The following is a 23148-nucleotide window of genomic DNA, read 5'->3' on the forward strand; positions in this document are numbered from 1 at the left end:
GGAGGTGGGAACTCCCCCCTCGACCCCTCCCACCCCGGGACCCCGCTCCTCTGGATGGGGGTCAACCGACCGCCCCCCCGAGGAGGGAGTCCCGAGGTGGGACGGGTCGGATGGGGTAACTCCCCCCTCGCCCCCTCCCACCCCGGGACCCCGCTCCTCTGGAGGGGGGTCCCCCCGACCGCCCCCCGGGGAAGGGGGTCCCGAGGTGGGAGAGGAAGAGGGGGGAACTCCCCCCTGCTCCCCTCCCACCCCGGGACCTCCTCCTCCGGAGGGGGGTCCCCCCACCCCCCGCCCTCCTCCCCCCTCCCCTCCCACCCCGGGACCCCTCTCCTCCGGAGGGGGGTCCCCCCGCCCTCCTCCCCCCCCATCCCCTGCCCCCCCGCCTCCCCCCGCCCCAAACGGCCCCGGCTTCGCTCCCGGCAATCCAGGGCCCTCTCTTGCCGTCCATTGCCGAGAGCGAAGCCGCGGCCTTTGCCCCCCCGCCCCCGCCCGCGGAGCCCCCCGTGTGATGTCGGGACGGGCCGGAGCCCCGGCGGTGTCGGGCGGTGCTTGGACACTGAAGGGGGGGACCCGCCGAGCGGGCCCGGCCCCGTGCAAAGGGGGATCCAGGGGGGGCGCCGGGTCCGGCCTGCGCGGCTTTATTCAAACCGGCGCCCCCAAGCCCGCGGCTGCGGGGACACGGCCCGGGGGACAGGGGGGGACAGGGGGGACAGCGAGGGACACCGGGGTGGGAAACAGAGGGGGAACTGAGAGGGAATAGATGGGAAAGAGAGGGGGAACTGAGAGGGAAGAAAAGAAGAACTGAGAGGGAACAGAAGAACTGAAAGGGAAAAGATGGGAAATCGAGGGAGAATTGAGAGGGAAAAGATGGGAAATCGAGGGGGAATTGAGAGGGAAAAGATGGGAAAGAGAGGGGGAATTGAGAGGGAAGAAAAGAAGAACTGAGAGGGAACAGAAGGAGATCTGAGAGGGAACAGAGGGGGAATTGAGAGGGAAAAGATGGGAAATAGGGGGGGAATTGAGAGGGAATAGAGGGAAACTGAGAGAACAGAAGGAGAATTGAGAAGGAAAAGATGGGAAATAGGGGGGGAACTGAGAGGGAATAGAGGGAAACTGAGAGGGAAAAGATGGGAATCGAGGGGGAATTGAGAGGGAATAGAAGGAGAAGTGAGAGGGAAAAGACAGAAAATCGAGGGAGAATTGAGAGGGAAAAGATGGGAAAGAGAGGGGGAATTGAGAGGGAAAAGATGGGAAATCGAGAGGGAATAGGAGATCTGAGAGGGAATAGAGGGTGAACTGAGAGGGAAAAGATGGGAAATAGAGGAGCAATTGAGAGGGAATAGAAGAAGAACTGAGAGAACAGGAGAATTGAGAGGGAAAAGATGGGAAATCAAGGGAGAATTGAGAGGGAATAGAAGGAGAACTCAGAGAGAATAGAGGGAGATCTGAGAGGGAAAAGATGGGAAATCGAGGGAGAATTGAGAGGGAAAAAAAGAAGAACTGAGAGGGAAAAGATGGGAAACAGAGGGGGAATTGAGAGGGAAAAAAAAGAAGAACTGAGAGGGAATAGAGGGAGAAGTGAGAGGGGAAAGATGGGAAATCGAGGGGGAATTGAGAGGGAAAAGAAGAAGAACTGAGAGGGAAAAGATGGGAAACAGAGGGGGAATTGAGAGGGAAAAAAAAGAAGAACTGAGAGGGAATAGAAGGAGAACTGAGAGGGGAAAGATGGGAAATCATGGGGGAATTGAGAGGGAAAAGATGGGAAATCGAGGGGGAACTGAGAGGGAAAAAAAGAAGAACTGAGAGGGAATAGAAGAAGAACTGAGAGGGAACAGAGGGAGAAGTGAGAGGGAAAAGATGGGAAATAGGGGGGGAATTGAGAGGGAATAGAGGGAGAACTGAGAGGGAAAACAGGGGGAATCGAGGGGGAATTGAGAGGGAACAAAGGGGGAACTGAGATGGAAAAGATGAGAAATCGAGGGGGAATTGAGAGGGAATAGAGGGAGAAGTGAGAGGGGGAATTGAGAGGGAATAGAGGGAGAAGTGAGAGGGGCACTAGAGAGGGCAGAGAGGGGCGTTGGGGTTGGGCAGCGGGGAAGGGCCGGGCAGGCAGCAGGGGAGGAAGGAAGGCTGGGGCGGGGGGACAGGCCCGGAGCGGGGTGCGGGGTTCGGGTGCGGAGCGGGGCGAGGCGAGGGCAGAGGGAGGCCGGGGGAGGGAAAGGAGGAGGGGTCCGGGGGGGGTCGGGGTGTGCAGGAGAGAAGGGAGAGGGCGGAGAGGGAGCCGGGGCAGGGGGAGCGGGAAGGGTGGTGGGAGGAGAGGGAGGAAGGAGGGCTGAGGGGAGCCGGGGAGCGGAGGGGGCGCGGAGCGGTGCTGGGGGGAGAGCGGCTCGGGGGAAAAGAGGAGGAGGAAGAGGGAGGTACGGGGGAAGGAAAGGAGGGGAGGAAGGAGAGGTGAAGAGGGGTAGGGGTGGATGGCCGTGGCCATCCCTGGGCCCCGCCGGGGGAGCCCGGCGCGGCCGCTGCCGCCTCCTCCGCCGAACACCTGCAAAATGGCGCCGGCGGCTCCTCACGGGGCCTTAAATCACCTCGGCCCCGCCCCGTGCACCTGTGCCTCGCGCACGCGCGCTGCGGCCTCGAGCACCACCTGTACCTCGCGCATGCGCCTTGCGGCCTCGCGCACCTGTGCCCCGCGCACGCGCGCTGCGGCCTCGCGCACCTGTACATGGCGCACGCGCGCTGCAGCCTCGCGCTCCTCTGTCTTGCGCACGCGCCCTGCGGCCTCGCGCTCCTCTGCTCTGCGCACGCGCACTGCGGCCTCGCGCACCTGCGCCGGCCCCGCCCCCCGAGGCCCCGCTCCCGCCTCGCTCCTCCCCCGAGGGCGGGGCTGGGCTCCCCCCCGTCTGTCCCCGTGTCCGCGCTCGGGCAGCCCCGGCAGCGCAGCCGGCCCCGGAGCGGGCACTGACCGTGCCGCGGCTCCGGCACAGCCCGCTCCCGGCTCTGCTTTCAGCAGTCCCCTCCCGCCTTCGCAACTTCGGCAATTTCCAACGGCCACTTCTTCCCCGCACTCAAGGAGGTGCAGCTCATCCCACACCTGATGCTCTCCTTCTTCTCCCCCCCCGTATCTGCAACTCCCACCCTCCACTGGCAAACCCTCTGGTTTTAAAAACCCACTTCAAATATTTAATCTTTATTTCCAGATGAGGCAGGTCCTGCCTAGGATGCAAACAGCTACACAAGAGGAAATAGGAAAACCGGACGCTGCCCTGGGAGTCAAAGGAGGGAAAGACTGCAGACAAATACTGTCAGGAAATGCACTCTTAATAAATCTCCGCAGCTCTCCCTCCTCTGCACGGACGGGCCGCAGGGAGCACGGCCAGCTGGGCTGGGACCGGCTGCGGATGGGCAAAAAGGAATCCAGCCCTGATGCTGCCCAAAACACCCCAAAGGCTTTCCGAGTGCCAGCGATGTAATTCCCGGAAAATGAATCTCCTCTTTTATGCTGACGCTGCTGGCACTTGGGAATGCAGGCACATCGTGTTTGTGGAGCAGCACGGGCAGCCATTCTCAGGGCCCACCTCCCAGAGCTCCCACGTGCCCCCCACGTGTGTCCCACCCACCCCAAATCCCTGCCCTTCCAGCCGGAGCCGGCAGCCAGCAGCACTGGTAAAGCCGGGGCCATCTGCCCTCAGCAGCACTAAATCCTGAGCAAGAGCCCTCGGAGATGCCTGAAAATAAAAGGGGAGCGTTGGAGAAAGTTGGGCTTGGATGCAATTCGCAGTTTTTCGGGGACCCAACCAGAACTGCAGAACCCCTGGACAGCTGGAACAGGCGGGTCAGACCCGGGGTGCCCCGAAGGCAGGGATGTGGTCCTGTTCTCTTGATGTTCACTTTGGGGTATCAGTTCCTGCTGGTTTAGATTCCACAACTCCACTCAGAGTTGGAGATCTGGGGCTGTGCTTCTCTACTTCCAGCAGGTTCCATGAGGACCCAGATATTCCCATCATCCTTTTTACTTACTTTTCAGGTGAATTCTACACAAGCCAGTCCCCCATTCCCTATCCAGGCTGTGACTGCTCGTGCCCTTGTCGCCTTTGGCTCTGGCTGGGCAGGAACTGAGAGCAGGACACGGGGCAGAGTGGATCAGCTGCCCAGGAAACCTCCAGGACATGAAGCTCCTGGATTCTCATTCCAATCAACGGAACACATTCTGTCTCTAGCAGAAGCCGGGAGCCAAAGCGGATCCCACCTGGCCAGGCTGGATCCACTCGTGGAGAAAACCCCCTGCGCCTGCCAGGGGCTCTGACTCTGTTTGTCCTGCCAGCTCCTGAGCAGTGTCAGGGCCACTGGGAGGGATTCAAAACCTAAACCAACCCCAAATCCTGCAGAGGGGAAATCCATAGGAAGAAACATATTGCTGTCATAAAAAACTTCAAAATCTGTTAAAAACTCTATGACAACAATGTAATGGGATTCCCAGGGACCTTATTAGTGCTCTTGGTTCCGTTTATGTGTAGGTTTAGTCCCTCAATTAGCAGCCTGTAGAACTTATCCTGGGATTTGGAGGTTGAGCAGGGCTTCCTTTGGATTGACCTTCACTTCTGGCCCCAGTTTGTGCAAACACAACCTTGGCCAATGTGGTTAAACACGTGACCTCAGCTCTTCCCTCACAAACGTGCCCTCTTTATTCCCCGGAGGTGAACTCACATTCTGCCCCCAGGCTCTCCACTCACCCCTCAGAGTGCCCCCAGAGTGTCCATCCTGTCCCCCGCAGGGCCCCGGGCACACGGGGAGGTCCCTTTGCCCACAGGGCCTTTCTCCTGCCCCTCTCCAGGGGGAAAAACAGCTGGAAAGCCAAAGGCACAAAGAGGAGAGCTGTCAGCCAGAGGCACAGAAAAGGGGAACGGCTTCGGAAAACATTTCTGCATCCTAAGGGATAATTATTCCCAGTTTCCCAGGGAGAACCCCACGAACTCACAGCCAACAAGGCCTGACAGTCCCTGCAGCTGCAGCTCAGCACACGGACAGAGAGGCAATTCCACAACCTGAAAGGGAAAAAAAAGAAGGAAATGGTGATTTATTGGTTTTAAAGTTATTTTAAGTTCTTCAAACAGAACCAAAAATGTGCTTTGGAATTTTGTTGGGGGAATAATTGGCTTGTGCCCCGCAGTCTCCGCCTGGCGGACACGGCCGGTACTGCAGCCCCGACACCGCCGGCCCGCAAAGGACCCCCCGCGCCCCCCGCGCCCCAGCCGCAGCCCCCCTGCCCTCACGTTTCCCGCCCTTTCCCCCTCATGTTTCTGGCCCTTTTTACCTTCACGTTTCCCTCACGTTTCTCCCCCTTTTTCCTCACATTTCCTGCCCTTTCGCCCTCATCCTCACCGGCCACCCCTGGGGCTCCCCCGGCCCTTTGGGATCCCGGAAAAACCGGGACTGGATTTTTCCCGGAATGTGGAATGGGTTTAAAAAAATTTCATAATAAAATGTTTAAACTTTATTTCCCGGTTCAATGTTGTTCTTATTCTCTTGAAAGGCCGGGAAAGGGAAAAGAGAAGCTCTGCAACCCACCCCCGCCGCCTCCTCATTGGCTGCTGGGAACGCGGCCTCGCGCTCTGATTGGTGGCTACGCGGCATTGCCCCGCCTTCCCCGCCCTCCCATTGGCCGCTCCCTCCGTCAATCCCGGCGGGAGCCGAGGGGTTGAATTGTGCGGAAAAAACCGGGAAAATAAAAAAAAATAATAATAAAAAAACAAATAAAAAATAAGGAAAAATCGATGAAAAAGAACAGAAAAGGACAAGAGAGCAAGAAAGTGAAAAATTAAAATAAAAAAGAAATTTAAAAGGAAATTAAATATCAAAAATGAAAATAAAAATATTTCATTTAATTTTTTATTATTTTATTTGATTTTATTTTCCTTTTATTTCATTTTTCTTTAAGTTCATATCATTTTATTTTTGTTTCTTTTCTTGTCTTTTATTTTATTTTCTCTTTTCTCTTGTTTGTTTTATTTCATTTTTTATTATTTTATTTAATTTCATTTTCCTTTTCTTTCATTTCTTTCTTTCATTTAATTTAATTTCTTTTTTTTTATTTAATTTCTTTCTTTAATTTCATTTTATTTTATTTTTTTACTTTTCTTTTTTTTTTACTTCTGTTTTATTTCATTTTTTAATTTTTCTATTTAATTCTTTCCCTTTTCTTTCCTTTCTTTAATTTAATTTCATTTTATGCTAATTGCTTACTTCAGTTTAATTTAATTTAATTTTCATTTTCTTTACTTTTATTTTCATTTTATTTTCTTTATTTTTATTTTTTTATTTTATTTTCATTTTATTTTCTTTCTTTTTATTTTTTATTTTATTTTCATTTTATTTCCTTTCTTTTTATTTTTTATTTTATTTTCATTTTATTTTCTTTCTTTTTATTTTATTTTCATTTTCTTCCTTTATTTCATTTTTATTATTTTATTTAACTTTCTTTTCCTTTTTTTTCGTTTCTTTCCTTAATTTCATTTTATTTTTTCATTTTACTTTTTTTTATTTCATTTTATTTTCATTTTAGTTTCTTTCCTATTTTATTTTCTTTCTTTTTCTTTCTTTTTATTTTATTTTTTCCTCTCATTTCTTTTATTTCATTTTAAAAATCATTTTATTTACCTTTTATTTTATTTCTTTCTTTCATTTCATTTCATTTTATTTTCTTTCTATTTTATTTTCAATTTATTTCCTTTCTTTTTATTTTATTTTTTTAATTTTCTTTAATTTTCTTTCTTTTTATTTTATATTCATTTAATTTTCTTTCTTTTTATTTTTTTTAATTTTATTTCTTTTATTTCATTTTTATTATTTTATATAACTTTATTTTCCTTCTGTCCCCTCCACACTCACCCAGAGGTGACCCCAGAGTGTCCAGCCCGTCCCCCGCAGGGCCCCGGGCACACGGGGAGGTCCCTTTGCCCACAGGGCCTTTCTGCTGCCCCTCTCCAGGGGGAAAAACAGCTGGAAAGCCAAAGGCACAAAGAGGAGAGCTGTCAGCCAGAGGCACAGAAAAGGGGAACGGCTTCGGAAAACATTTCTGCATCCTAAGGGATAATTATTCCCAGTTTCCCAGGGAGAACCCCACGAACTCACAGCCAACAAGGCCTGACAGTCCCTGCAGCCGCAGCTCAGCACACGGACAGAGAGGCAATTCCACCACCTGAAAGGGAAAAAAAGAAGAAGGAAATGGTGATTTATTGGTTTTAAAGTTATTTTAAGTTCTTCAAACAGAACCAAAAATGTGCTTTGGAATTTTGTTGGGGGAATAATTGGCTTGTGCCCCGCAGTCTCCGCCTGGCGGACACGGCCGGTACTGCAGCCCCGACACCGCCGGCCCGCAAAGGACCCCCCGCGCCCCCCGCGCCCCAGCCGCAGCCCCCCTGCCCTCCCTGACACACAGCCCCAAACCCGGCACCTGCCTCACAAAGCGGACACGGGGATCGGCCTCGCTGCACCCGCGGGCCAAAGCACCGACTCCAGGGACACCCCAAAATTAGCCCCTCCTGCCCACTGCTCACAACCTCAACCCACCTCCAAACACTCCTGCTCTGCCCACCACATTGCCCCGACTTTAACACCCCACATTTTCCAGACCTCTCCACCGCTCATCACCTCACTTTACCTCAATTTACCTCGGTTTACCTCAAAGAAAATACCTTATTTCCTTTCTTTTTATTTTATTTCATTTCTTTTCGTTTATTTGAGTTCATTTTTGAAATTATTTAATTTTATTTTCCTTTTATTTCGTTTCTTTCTTTTTTCACTTTATTTTATTTTTTTATTTTTATTTTATTTTCATTTTATTTTATTTCTTTTTACTTTATTTTCATTTTATTTTATTTTTTTTATTTTTGTTTATTTTATTGCATTATTTATTATTTTATTTAATTTTATTTTCATTTTATTCTGTTTCTTTCTTTAATTTAATTTTATTTTCACTTTATTTTCTTTCTTTTTTTTTATTTTATTTTATTTTATTTTATTTTATTACTTTTTATTCATTTTATTTTCATTTTCGTTTTATTTTTTCTTCTTATTTTTTGCATTTTTTATTATTTTATTTTATTTTATTTTCCTTTTATTTCACTTATTTCTTTAATTGCATTTTATTTCATTCTCATTTTATTTTCTTTCTTTTTATTTTTGTTTATTTTATTTCATTTTTTATTATTTTATTTAATTTTATTTTCCCTTTATTTAATTTCTTTTTTTAAATTTCATTTTATTCTATTTTCCATTTATTTTCTTTCTTTTTATTTTATTTTATTAACATTTTATTTCATTTCATTTTTTTTATTTCTTTTTGTTTTATTTTTTCTTTTCCTTTATTTTATTTCCTTTGCTTCATTCTCTCCCCGCAGAGAATCAACCTTGTTTTGAAGCCCCAAAACCTGCCCTTCCAGCCCACAACTGGTCACCTCGTTTTTAACACGAGATCTTCGTTCTCTCCCCCACAGATCACCTCACATTTAACCCCCACAGTTTTCTCCACCTGCACACCACTCAGTAACTCTTTTTTACTTCCAAAGGTCCATTTTTTAACCCGGAGGTTTTCTCAAGTTTTACCCCCAGAACTTTCCTTACCTGCCCACTCCTGACTGCCTCAGCTGACCCCAAAATCTTCCTTCTCTCTGCTGCACACTGCCCCAGAGTTTACCCCAATGTTTTCCCTCCCTGTCCACTGCTGATTCCCTCAGTTTCACCTCCAAACAGTCATTCCCTGCCATGGATACTCTCTCCTATCTCACCCCCACAACTTTCCCTTCCAGCCCACTCCTGATTACCTCTGTTTTAACACAACATTTTCATTCTCTCTGCTACAGGTTGCCCCAGATTTTAACCCCCTAAAATTTCCCTACCTCTCCACATCTGATCACCTTGACACCTAAATATGTTCAATCTCAACCCTATAAACTCTTGCAAGTTTACCCTCAGAACTTGCTGCGGCCTCCCCCAGCTCTCCATCTCTCTTCTCCAGAGTGCAGCTGGACTCTCGGGGAGTCATTCCAGCCTGGCTGGTGCCAGGCTCCATGCGCTCCGTCGGGCAGCTCTTCAGGCCAAGGAGCTCCTCTGGGTTTGTGCAAATAACTGGAGCTAAAAAAGGGAAGTTAAGCGAGGATTCCAGGCTGGCAGGAATTAAAGGAGGTTATGCTGGCCGTAACATTCTGCCTGGGAATTTAGTGCAGCAACATAAGGCAGATGAGACACTCACTGCGGTGCTGTGCACATGCATCATTCGGCCACGAGAGGGCAGCGAGACACCGCAGGAGAAATTACTCCAAAGTTCCCAGGGCCTCGCTCCGCTGTGGAACAAGGGAATGGAAGGTTTGCTCCTGCTGGTGCTGGGAGGAGAAATGAATCCAAACCCAAGACACTTTTACAGCAGAGATGGGAAAGATTACTAAGATAAACAACACTGCCCTGTGTGCTGCTTGTCATTGCAATCATAATAGATGTGTAATATATTGCACGTGTATTCTGTGTAATATGCACTAAATATGTCAAACACTTATAATAAATATATGTAATACATTATAATAAACTTATAATTCATGTTATTTTTAAAATATTATCAATTCAAGTTATCCTCTGCATTGAAAAGATAATAATTTCCTAACAATTACTAAAGGAAAACATCACTCTGCAGGTGGGTAACCACTGGAACAGAAGCCCAGAGGGGTTGTGAGATCTCCATCCTTGGAGATGCTCAAAGCTGAAAGGCCCCGGGCAATGGGACAAGGCTGTGACACACCGGTGTGACTGGCTGCTTTGCACAGTGGTTACACAGAGCCCTACAGAGCTCCTGGCCCAAGGATGTGACTCTGACTTTTGACCTCTGGTAGCACTGCAGCCACACAATAAACTGTAATTAGTTAATAATAAACTGCATGTGCCAAGCAGACTACAGGCTGCTTAAGTCTTCTGACATGCACGTTTCTCTGACACATCTCAGGTATCTGATGACATGAGTTGCAAAGGAAAAGAGGGAGAAGAGAGACAGCTAAAGATCAAGGATCAGATGTTAACTCCTGCCCCTTCAGTTGCTGGTACCAAGTCTGTAACTGTGCATGCCCCACAAATCATAGACACACCGTGCCACTGTACTCCATGAGCAAATGATCAGTGTAGTCAAATGCAGGTGGTTCCTGCTTGACAACATTTAGAACTCTGTAGTTCCTGCAAACAAAGGTCTTACCCTACTGGCCATACATAGGCAAGTCTCCAGTTAGACTTTGCAAGAGTGTGGAGTACAGGAGGAGACCCTGTGTTAGCAGTACTAACCAAGCAATGAGGTCAGTATAGGATAATGGGGAAAACTGAACTCTGCTACAACTAAATGTCATGTTGATAAATGCAACTTCACCGTTTTTTATAAACAAAATTAAACAATTTGCTTCACAGTAGCTAATGCGCCGTTAATTCAAACCCCACAGAATAACTCACTGGACACAGTTAATAGTCAGCAGACCACATAGGCCAGGCTTTGAAAGCATTTAATATTCACTGAAGTGCTGCTTGTATCCAATTATAACTCACTACTTGCCATCTTAATAATTTAAATCTGTCCACTCTTTAGAGAGAAAAAAATGCACTAATCAAAGACATGAATGCACCTTTTGCTTTTGACAGCATTAAATTAAAACTAAATGGTAGATCTTGAATGAGTTACTCTGCAAGAATAAAGGCATTAATGAGGTAATTTCATTATAGAGGCTCATCCAAGCCTATGTGAAAACAAGGGAAGTAAATGGAGAGGAAAGCCGCTGAGGAAATTAGGGTTCCTTCCACACTAATTAATGTTTTGGGGCATTTAGTACAGGCACCAAATTAACTGCTCCAAAGAACTCCATTAGAAAAAAAAATACATTGTTGCCCTGCCATGTAATTAGAAGACAGTACAAGCAGAACACTTAATGAGTATAAAGCCAGCCTTTAACTTATTCTGCCCAGCTTCTGAAAACATGCCATTGTGGAGGCCTAAGTTTAAGGAAGCACTAGGCGTACAATATAGGATTGTTTAGGTCCTTCTGTTCGGTGAGCTGTAAACAGGTAGCCCTGAATGAGAGACTCTGAGACTCCTGGGAGGCCCGGCTTCCCAGAAAAAAAAAAAAAAAAAAAAAAAAAAAAGAAGGGAAAAAAAAAAGGGGGTCTTAAATGCATCCAGAAAGAAGAAAAAAAGGTGAATAGGCCCGGCAGAGCCAGCACAGTAAATGCTCACCGCTGTCTTAAGCGATTACATGATGTTGTGCCACCCCCTCTCATTGAGTTATCTTTACACTGCTTTTGTCTCCTCTAATTGAAGCTGATGAGGTGCTAATTGGTTGCTTTTTTAAAAAAGCACTACTTAAGCAGTGGCAAACAGAGTAAGACAGCGTGAGTGGAGTTAATGAGGGCTTAGAAAAAAAAAAACAACAAAACCCAACAAATAAAAACCCCACCAAGACCAACCAGCCCACCTGAAAAACCCCAAACCAAAACAAGTCCCATAAGAATGCGTGCACAAACACATACATGCCTTCGTGTTGGTATAAACGCAGCCGAGAAGGGAAATGACCGAATTTAGTAACTGGCTGTAAGGATTTCAGCTCGGCGAGAGAAGGGGCAGTACCAGGAATAAATTAATGCCCAGCACTTCGTCCGGCATCCTTGGCACCTCAGGGTGTGCCAGTGCACACCAGTACCTGGCGGGATGACTTACAGACTCCTGCCATGCCACACGGCTGCGCTGGATGGGCATCGCCGGCAGCCACTGCAGGCTGCACCCTGCCAAACTAAAGCCCTGCAGATTAGACCAGGCTGGACAGTTTTCTAGTCCGAAGTAATTTAATACCTTTGCTTTTAAACTGAGGCAGAAGCAGGTTAGAAATCCCCCGGAGCCCTGTGTCGTGTGTAACAGTTCCTACCTGCAGTCAGATCGCTGCTTTAGCAGGAGAAACGCTCCTGCCCAGGGGCGAGCTGCTCTGTGGCAGGAGATGCCCACCCTGTGGCAGGAGATGCCTGCCCCGTGAAGGAGATGCCTGCCCTGTGAAGGAGATGCCTGCCCTGTGAAGGAGATGCCCACCCTGTGGCAGCAGATGCCCACCCTGTGGCAGGAGATGCCCGCCCTGTGGCAGCAGATGCCCACTCTGTGGCCCTGAGTGCTTCCCCACCGCTGCCTGGAATTCACCTTCCCCACCGTAACACGCGGCCTCGACTCACAGGAAAGCAGGAACAGCTACTCAGGGAGACACTTCTGAATCAGCCTATTGTTAACAAATGGGCTTGTATTAAAAAATACATCTGTAAAGCGTTACCTTTAAAAATATTTAAATGCTCCGTCTGTTGGCAATTCTTAATATACTCAATTTGGGTGTGTAATTAACAGCTTTCACAACATTTTTAATAACAACACGGATATGGAAATATCCTGAACGTTTTGAACCCCAAGAAGAAAAGTGTGGGTTTACTTTTTTTTTTTGCTATCTTATTCAAAGTACTGTCATCAGAGTATACAGCGTTAAACACAGTCTCCTGCCGTTTCTGAATTTGTTTATGTATAGTCTAGGCAGACGTAGACACAGAATGCTTTTTCGGCAGCCGTAAGCCTCTGTTTTCACAAGTAAGAGATACCTTTGGGGCTCCAGGAATAGGCTGCCCAATGATGACATGTTCGTACTCTCCTGTCACGGGCTCAGTACCACCAGACAATTCTCTAAATCCTTCAAAATGCCTCAGCTAAGCAGCTTCCTATTGGACAAAAAGAGGAAAGTGGAGCTCAAACTCCTGCAGTCAGCTCAAAACCACAGTGTACTTATCACTGCAATTCCTATGATCTATTTATGTAGAAGAGCAATAAAGTACCAGGGCTCCCCCTTTTCCCCTTTCTTCTGGTTTTTGGTTGGGTTTTTTTGTTGTTGTTGTTTATGTTTTCTGTTCTTTTTCTTTTTTTTTGCCTGTGTATAACCTCAGTTAGAAAAACCAGCTAGTTTAAAAACAGCCAGTTCCTTGGGTATGTGCTTATGCCTGGTAATTTGTAGCTCTATTCACATTCTAAATGAGATTCTTTTCACTTTAATGCATGGTCACTTGTTTTTGTTTTGGTTGTCATGAAAACGAGGGATTTCTTGCAGGCTGGCAGAAAGAAACCTCCTAGTGAACAAAGTTACAACTAATTCCTCCAAACGTGTTCCCAGAGCCATCCATCTGTGAAATGGGCAACGGAGCTCCTTGCTTTGAGGAGTCCAAAAAGATGCAAAGCTGAAAAAAACTTGGACCCCTTAAGGCTAATTGAGCAAGTATCTTTTTTTTTTCTTTTGCCATTCGTGCATTTGAAAATGTTCCCGTGTTTTCCACGGCAGGATCGTGCCTGCAGAGACCTGTGCTCTTGTCCCTGTGGCCTGCTGTGTTCTCCCAGAATGCTTGCAGGAGGGAGTCCCTCGGGTTTCCTTTGTGTCCCATGTATTAACAGCTCCTGGTTTACCGCAGACCAGTGTGACACGAGTTGTGAAAATGCACGCTGTGCATGCCAAGATGCAATCCTTAAACATGTTCTACCCCTTTCCACTTCCTGCTCCCGTTTCTTTTTTGCCTTGCCGCTGTTGAGAAAGGTGCTTCCCAGCCCCTCTCCCTTCTAATGACCATGGCCAATTGTGCACTGATTTAAATAGGAATGACCTTCATTTTCTGAAGGTGATGGTGATCCTGTTCTTAAGGAACAGAAGCAGGAGGGCTGGGATCCTTCCTCAGCTCCCACTGTTCCTAGTCTTGGTGAGTGATGGCTTCAATGCCTGGTTGCTGCTCCATCAGCTGCAGTTTGGGGGCATATGCAGCACATGAATGCAGTCCTACCACCCTGAGGAGTGCCAAAGGTGGGAACCACTTACCCAGCCCACGGGATAGCAGATCTCATCGGATGCTGCTAATGAGGGGACCAAAGGTGCCTTAAACCACTTGCTCTTATCGACAGGTTTGGATCTGGAAATCCTACCTTCTCCTGCAGAGGTGGACAGTAGTTTAATGGTTGCAAAGTGCATGGAGTACATGTCATGTGCCAAAGGCAAAATCACATTTGTAATTAAATTAGTGTTGCACATTGCTAGAGCAGAAGCGTCTTTTGGGTCTGCTGGGAGTTGTTCCTGAATGCATTTTCAGGCCATCTCACCTGTGAGCCTGAGTGAGTGGCTCCTACCATCAGTGGACGATAATCTGGAATCCTTGATTCCAGAGGGAATTTGGCAGCTATCCCTGCATGAGAGGTAGCAGATGGCAGTGCATCCTCTGTGGTGCAGCAACTTGCGTGGAAAGTGGGAAGCACCAAAGCCACTCGACCACCACTACTGGCACCAATAATGTCCCCAGAGAAAGCAAGCAGCAGAAGAGAGGCTGGTAAGCAAAACTTCCATGTCTTTCCCTGTCCTCCTTCCTGCTGCTTTGTCTCATAGTCTGAAAATGGCTCTTCCTCAATATCGATCACTCTGGAAATGTTAGTTCAGCAAAAATTGACTCGAGGCATTGTTTAATAGGTAAGCCCTTTTAGAAACTTCATGTGAAGAGAAAAGGCACGAGGGGTGACAGCAAAGGACTCTAGCCTATACCAGGTGATCTTTGAAAGAGAAAACCCACTGTTTCCAAAGGAAATAACCTTAAAAGTAACACAGAAGGCTCTGAACATTCACAAAGGTTGGAAAGAATTCTTCCGAGGGAAGGGTGGGCAGGTTTTTACTCCTGTGCTTTCAGCCCCCTCCCCTGCTGAGGTTGCTCAGGACAGAGGCTATTGGCAGCCCACGGGCTACATGCAGTGTGCTGTGGGGGATGAATTGGGTTGCCCGAAACTGAGAACAAGAGTTCTCTCGTAATGGCAGTAAAGTGCACAAAGCATGGGCTACCCGATTTTTCTGGCTCCATCTTCTGTTCATACTTGTTGGCTACTCCCACTGGAATACAGGTACCTGCCCTGTATGATGAAGGGCTCCCACATGCACTGCTGCCTTTTCCAAAGCTGTAACTCTGTGCAGCATCAGGCAGAGCACCCCTATGGTTTGTGTGACTGGAAACTACCGGGGGTACCAGTAGTGAGGAATGCCCTTGCCAGCCCAGGGACCTGATCCTCTGGGGTACTGCATGCATCAACAGTCACTGGCACTCCAGAAAAAGCAACTGGTATCTCAGGGAAAGGAGGGAAGTGGCTCCTGTGATGCATGATCCGTTAAGAGATGATTCTTGTCTCAGAGAGTAAAAACACAATGTTGGGAAAGCAAATAAGTAAACGAAGGGAGGGGAGGTAAAACAAGTGAGAGAACAGAAGTGTAGCAGAGGCAAGGCTCAAAGTCTGGGGAAGACATCTGACGGTGAAAGGGACTTGTCACGTAGCCAGAAGAGAGGCAGCAGTGAAAAAATGGGGCAGTTCAAGCTGTGCTGTGCTGAGGATCACATGAGCAGCTCCCCCAGAGGCTGCACTCAAGAAGCCAAAGTTCAAAGGTAGGGATGCTTCCATGTTTTTCATGGTTCACTTCTGGGTCATTTGATTGAAAAGATCCGAAATTTGACAATTCCTAATGTTCAAAGAGGTTTAGATGTTTTTAAATCCATTCAGCTCATCCCTGCTCGAAATAAACATGAATGGGTCAATTGTTCCTTTTAATAAAATTCAACTAAAAAATAGCCATTCAGTGCCACAGAAGGGCACGTTGTCTCTCACTGAAGAGGAAAGTGAGGATGTTCAATTCTTAAAACGTTTGATAAAATCAGAGAAGAGCTGTCTGAATGTTGTCACTGCAGCCTTAGAGCTGAGTAAAGCATAGAAGGAGGTAAGTGGGAGACAGAGAATATCTCAATAAGGGACACATATGGATCATTGAGTCTCCCTGCTCCTCAAAGGACTATTACAACTAAACTATATGGCTAAGAGTGTCATCCAGATGCTCCTTGAACTCTGGCAGGCTTGGAGCTGTGATCACTTCCCTGCAGAGCTTGGTTCAGTGACCCACTAGCCTTCCAGTGAAGACTCTTTTACTAACATCCCATCTGAACTTCCCCTGGTGCAGCCTCATTCCATCTCCTCATGTCCTGTCTCTGGTCACGAGAGAGAGGAGACATCTATGAAAAATGAAACTATCAAAACAGTAATTGCTGCCGTGAGGCTTCCACAGGCCATATTTGGATTATGTCATTTGATTCTCCCAAGCATGTTAAGTTCTCAGCAGTTCATTCAGTGGATTTAGCTACCCAATTTATGCATCCATTTGAAATCTAGCCTCTTGTACTAAGGGAGCTGTAGAAAGCACGATGCCCTTTATTAACTGATGACCGCTCATTATTTCTAAGATTTTAGTCTTGATCCAGGAATAATAAGTAGCAAGTTGCTTCTCCCAGAAAATATTTATCTGTGATGGCATCCACGAATCAGTGTCAGAGAGAGATGTGCCTTGTCTTTATCTCATATTCCTGTCATTTGTTTAACTACCCTGCTATTTATCTGGGGAATGGAGCACATATGAACATAATGCTGTCTGCACAGTGAAAAGCATTTACTTCCTTTACTGTGGAATGTCACTTAAGAAAAGTGAAAAAAACCAAGGTAGCTGGAATCACTTAAGAAGTCAAGAGCTTGCTGAATACCAACCAAGAGCTGTATGGAAGCTACAAAGCTTCAGCATAACCGGCTGGTGCATTTCCCACCACTTAATTTGTGGAGTGTCTGAATTAATCCCAGGGTTTATTTGTCACCCTCGGTAACATTTTGGCTGGTACATCTGCCAGATCAAATGCCGAATAAAACCAGGTTCGGCTAAATCAGGTTAAGCTAAATGCTTTCTCTATATCTAAATTTTCCAGTGGTGTTGGGATTCTGAGACTGCATAAACACACTAGTATGACTTAGAGCAGAAAACTACCAAAACTCCTTTAAAGATCAAGTTCTGTCAAGTCAGGCAGGGTATTTCCATTTGTTCAATACCAAGATAAATTCATATCAGAGAAGGTCCAAGCGAGTTTTGGCACAGCTGGAAGCTTTCCTGGGGCTTGCTCAGCAGGTGTCTGCACTGCAGTAACACACCCCAGGACAACTCCCAGCCTAGAGGGATGCCATGGGATGTGTTCTGCAGCAAAACAGCCTCGCTGTGCTCTTTGAAGCAGGACACTTCACTCTCAAAACTTTGGTGTTAGTCAGACTGGGGAAACCACAGACCCAGCATGATTGTTGGATTTTCCAAGCTCCAGATAAACTTTTTAGTTTCTTTTGACTTTTAGTCATTTTTGATTCTTTGCATTGAACTAACCAGAAAAAATTCTGCTCTTTGTCCCTCTCTGTACAGCATTTTCACAGGCAGACAAATCACTGCTCCCAACACTACTCAAGTCCTTTAACCGTAGTGGTAAAAACACTTGGGGATTTAAACACTATTTAGATTTCTTTAGGCTGGGAGTGGGAAATATGAAGAATAAAGCAGAGCAATGGCTGTCATGGGAAGCAGGTGGGAAGGAAAGAAGAAAGTGTGGGAGATGATCTGACCTGCCCAGTACCACATCAACACAGCAGCACAGGAGCTGCTCCTCAAAACTCTTGTGGAGAGATGCTGTGGCCTTGTGGCACTTTCTCCAGGTACTCAGCACTTGGAACAAAAGCAAAAGATCCACCAATATGTTGTATAAATTCTCCTTGTCACTGTTTAAAGCCATCACTTATTTAAGGCCATCACTTTATTTATTTAGGGCCGGGGAAATTACAGAAGGTAATTTCCCTTCCTGGGGCTTTGGGGGTTGGTTGGTTTGGTTGCCTGGTTTGTTGTTTTGGGTTGGTGTCTTTGTTTGTTGCTTGGTTTTCAGTTTTGTGATGGGCTGAATTTTCACATTTGATTGGCTGTGTTGTGCTTTCCTTAATCTGATCTCTGCCAATGGAGGAAGCCTGCCTTTCCTGACAGGTTGTTCCACATCTCTCCTCATTCCATTTTAATAACACTTTTCCATGAGCAAGAGTACACCTAACACTCATTGCAGACTCCTTTGGTGCAGCTGCTGTCTCAATCTGTCCCACACAGCTGTCAGCTCACCTCCAGCACAGTCTGATTTCCTATTCAAAGTCCTACAGGGCATTTTAGAGAGAGCAGACCATTTAAAGTCCCTCAGTGCAAGCACGTAGTCTAACACAAAATCACCTGCTTTTATGCCAAGGCTGCACATAAGAAAAACAGACATAAGGTGGCATCTAAAACGGTCCTAATTTATACATCCACAAGGGACACCTACTTCCAAAAAGCACAGCACCAAGTTAGAGGTGCCTGTATTCCTGAGGCAAGAATGACCCAACTGCTACAGAATATTCTGTGACACCAGTGTCATCTGACTGTCACAAAAAGCAGAGAATGCTTGTTTGTCTTAAAGAAAGCTTTGAAAAATGCCTGTGCAATTCTTTCTCTCACAGACCACAAAGGACAGCTAAGGTACAAGTGAACTGAGAAAGCATTAGATATCTAATGGGTCTTTCCTACTCTTTGTACTCTATAATGTTCTGTTCTGCTGCCTTATAGCACAGTAATCTGATTCCCAAATGTTCCTTATATCATACAAAAAAAAATAATAATGTAAGATTCCGCTTTTTAAATATTACCATGTTTTAATAAATCCATCTCTGTTTGCTGCAGATGAGCTGCTTGGACATTTTATGCATGTCCATGGTATTTGTGTGTTTGCCCTGTCAAATCTCCCATGAGATTAGCTCCCAGAGCCTAAAGCCCTAGGAGAGGGTGTGTTACATCCTGAGCTCTTGGAAGCCTCGTATCTTGCTTTTCAGTGTGCTAAATCCACCCGGCCGATTTCATTCTGACATTGTTACACAGGTAGTGACCTCGGGCAGGACTAACTCCGACAGAACCCAACGCCCAGCACAAGGGTGCGTGTGTTAGCACCGGCAGCTTACGCAAACATTGACAGCTTCACACTGGGGAGCCGTGAAAGCCGGGAATGATGACTAAAGTATTTTTGGGTTGTCAGGCGTCATTGTTTTGGACTTCTCATGACCTCACTTAGCAGAACGGTCCCACTGCCTGTAACCTTTGTCTCCAGTATTTTCAGTGATAACTAGCTCTGTAGGCATTTGTTTTCTATCATCAAATCATTAAATGGTAATGCAATTGTTAGTTTCATTTCCCCAGCTCTAATACATTTTGCAGCCAGTAACCATTCCCAGTTCATTAACTGACTGACCTCAGCATTAACACCCCCTCTGCTAGGGTTGCCTTGGAAACAAAGCTTCCTGTGCGTAATCCAAGCTTATCTAGCTCTTTATCCTACATGTGACCCTTAATTACTTGCTAAATTAGAATGGTTTTCTGAAAATCACAAGAGGAGGTTAATATGTTCTTCCAGAGCTGGTCAAGCTAAGATGACACTAAATTCACAGGGAATTCAAATTACATGATCCCTGAAGGCGTCTCTTTCAGAAGGAAGATGAACTTTCCCAATGGGAGGCAGTGTGCCGTGATAATGCTCCTGTCACTCACTTTCCTTGCCCTGCTTGTCCAGCTACAGCTTAATCCAGTATGAACAATGTAGTAAGTAAATATCAGGTTGATTAATTATGGTGCAAGATTCAGTAACCACTTGTCTTCTGTAATTAACATTGTAATTGAAATTAAGTAATACACTTCATACAGAGATTTCTGGACTAGGAGGAGGAACAAGGGAGAATTCTCAAGGCTGCAACAAGGAAATTTAAAGAATAAGAACTGGGGTCAGAATATTAATTGTCTCTTTAAAATTGTGGTACATTTTAAGAAATTCTTTAGTCCAAAAAATAAGTTTTTTTTAAAGGTTGGACTTGATGATCTTGGAGGTCTTTTCCAACCTTAATGATTCTATTATTCTAAAAAGAAAAATTATTACTTCCAGATGTCTTGGACTAGAGATGAAAGGGGGTTGGTTTGTTGAAATATTGCTCACAATGTCTCAAAATACACCTTCTCTTCACCAATTTGATAAATAGAAATCATGATGATTTCTATTTAAAAGATGATGCTCTGTAGGATACACTTTGGAGAAGGGTCACTTCAGAAACGTGAGCCACATTCACCGAGGAAACCTCATGACTACCATAAGAAATTAGACCAAAAACATTAGAAGGGTGCTGAAAAGACAGAGAGAAATGGTGATCATGGTGCCTGGTAGCCAGAGAGGGGCCTGACACAGATTCCCCAGAGGAAGTCAACAATGATCTTTATCTCTCAGTCTAGTGATGTATCCTCTACTCTTCCTTTGTGTTCGTAGGCAAGAGGAGAAGAGCAGCAGAAAGAGAATACTTTGCCATTTAAAAGAATGCTAAGCTACTGGATTGCAGCTGTGATTTGTTTCTCTCACCCAACAGGAGAACAAAGGTATTTGAATGAGAGAAGTCTTCTAAAAACACTGATTTTGTTATACCACTAGACTGACATTGTTAGTTACATGGAATAAAGCTAATCAGTTTGAAAACCAATTCTAGAGATCCCAAACACTTGAGATTTGTCTCTAGCTGCTCCTGAGCTATCTCACCTTTGTCCCTGGTTAGATGCTTGTCAGGTCCCTAGGAGTTATCACAGAGGGATGACAGAGATCTTGACAGTAGGCATTGCAACCAACACGGGCTTTAATGAAGACTTTTGGTGCAGTAGGCACTGCTGGGAGGCTTCCTAGAACAGCTACATGGTTACACAGATGTTCACATGTATGGGTCAAACTTTTTGGCATTAATCAAGCCTCCTTGGCACCAAGGGGCATGAGAGCTAAACAGTCCAAGTGGAAGGTCCACAAAGGGAAGAGCTGAAGAAAACATCATTTGCTGACTTTTAAATCAAATATTTTGAAGTTTGATATCCCTAGACTGTCTGCCACTTAATCAAAGTGTGTTTAGAATATATATTTATACATGCGCAAGTTCGCATGTCCATAAACATATGCACAAACGGTTTGATTACTTCACTTTCTTCTTCAGCTGGGGGAAATGAGTGGCTGAACTGGGATAGTTATTGCAGTGTACAGGAACCAGTCAGCACAGGGTGATAATACGAACTAAGTGGAGTTTTCCTTTTTGACAGTACAGTAATTAAGAAAGAAGCATATGGTGATCCGGGAAACCCTGTTCCTTCACTGTGGCCTGCTGTCAGGTTTTCTGGAGCTTTGCATGCTCTGTGACAATCATGAAACAACTGTGAAGTATAACATCAGAGGGGCACAGTCAGTCCCTCAGTCAACTGAGATACACAGCCAAAATGATGTGTGCGAAAGTTGTTCTGTGCAACTGCGTGATGTTCTATTTTACACACTAATAAGTTGAGACAATGTAATACAACCTCATAAAGTTATGCAGTTTAACATCTGTTCCCTTAAATCGTGCATTGCTTCTATGCTAGTGCCTCTAAGTGGTAGAATTTCAGACCTGCTTCTGTGTGTGGGTAAGAGGGTAAGAGAGGTGTTTGTTTCAAGGTGAGTGCTTTTGGTTTTCTAGACTCTTTCAGCGTGGTTCTGTTGTTTTGTTGGCATACATTCCAGGATTACTGCCAAACTGATGAAGTAGACAGGATAGGGCCTCATGCTGTTCTGTTTGGGCCTTTGACGCATACAGCGTTTTATCCTCCTGAATAACTGCAGCACGCTGTATTGCTCCAGGGTGCCAGAACTTTACCTCAGAAACTACTTTCTAGGTCTTTAAAGAACAGAAAAACAGCTGAGCTTTCTGTGTCTAGATAGCTGCCAAAAGGAGACAGAATTACACCCCAATTCCCTTAACATCTCTCACATATGTACTCTAAAAAACCAAAAGAGATTCATGAATTAGGGATATTTTAGAATATCGCTGGATGGAACACACTGTGCAAAACAAAACATCAAGTACTTCTTTCTCTATAGAAATAAACATTAACTTATCAAGAGTACTCAATAAACTTATATGCAAAAGTTCTTCTAAAATTTATCTCAGATAAAATTTATCTCAGATACTCCTTTGTGTAGCCGAAAAAGAGAATGTACTTTTCACAGTGAATATGTACAGTTTTACTTTCATCCATGCTGAAGATGTGTGCCATTTTAAAAAAAGAACTTAATCTCTCCTGAATGCCTCTAAGATCATCCTCTTCTTTAGCAGGCTCTGAACCTACTTATTGAGTCTTAAATTGCTCATACTCACAGATTAAACAAGAGGAAAAGAAGGGATGTCAGAATCAAATGGGTAGGAAAAGGTAGAACAAAACACAAGGCTGTAAGGAAACTGAAAAAAAAAATTACTGTTTTCTGTGACGAGGCTGTAAGACAGGTTGCTAAATGAAAATGGAAAGAATGAAAAAGGAAGTTCTAACTGCTGGTTTGGTCATCAGTTTAACCGGGGCACACTCTGCTCAAGTGGCCTCCCCTTCGCTGCAGTGAGACCTGCCCCCGCTCTGTGATGCTGCACACTGCGTGCACGGTCACACAGCTTCTCACCTGCGTGCACGTCACACAGCTTCTCACCTGCGTGCACATCACACAGCTTCTCACCTGCGTGCACATCACACAGCTTCTCACCTGCGTGCACATCACACAGCTTCTCACCTGCGTGCACATCACGCAGCTTCTCACCTGCGTGCACATCACACAGCTTCTCACCTGCGTGCACATCACACAGCTTCTCACCCGCGTGCAGCATCTGTGTTTCTCACCTTTACGAGCCTGACCCTCTCCGGGCACTGCTGGGGTCCCTCCCCACGAGTCACCACCGTCAGCTGGCACGGTCGAGGCGTACCTGGGGTTTGCTTTGCTCACGCGAGAAAGTGTTGTTTTTCCTGTGGGATTTCCCGACTACTCTGGAAATGGACTGAAAAAGAGCCTGTGTAAGTGGCGTCTTTGCTAAGAAAGTAATATTGAGGGGAAGGAAGAGCTTATTTAACCTTGGGACGCTCTGCACACTTGATCCCTGCGGGAGGCTGCAGTGCGGGAGGCCGCAGGACGGCGGCAGGCTCGGCGGAGCCGCAGCTGCCCGCGGGGCACGCGCCGGGCCCGCACAGCCCTCACAGCGCGCGGCCCGAGGGGCCGGGACGGGGCCGCCCCCCCGGCAGCTCCCCCGCACCCGGGGCTGCTCGAAACCGCCGGCAGGCCGGCTGCCCCGCCGCCGGGAGGGACCGGAACCGGGAC

The 23148-nt window shown here is 46.2% G+C and overlaps 1 protein-coding gene across 1 annotated transcript in view; it reads left to right on the forward strand.

Moving 5' to 3' along the window:
- NEDD4L (NEDD4 like E3 ubiquitin protein ligase) overlaps positions 1–2962 on the forward strand; it is a 40074-nt gene extending 37112 nt beyond the window's left edge. The window contains exon 29 of the mRNA XM_039388529.1: positions 2507–2962. Coding sequence (XP_039244463.1) covers positions 2507–2962 — 456 coding nt within the window. The remainder of the gene's footprint in view (positions 1–2506) is intronic.
- Positions 2963–23148: the final 20186 nt, after the last annotated feature.

This window comes from Pipra filicauda, unplaced genomic scaffold (assembly GCF_003945595.2).
Source record: "Pipra filicauda isolate LSUMZ 115617 unplaced genomic scaffold, ASM394559v2 scaffold661_size620017_pilon, whole genome shotgun sequence".
NCBI classification, from domain to species: domain Eukaryota; kingdom Metazoa; phylum Chordata; class Aves; order Passeriformes; family Pipridae; genus Pipra; species Pipra filicauda.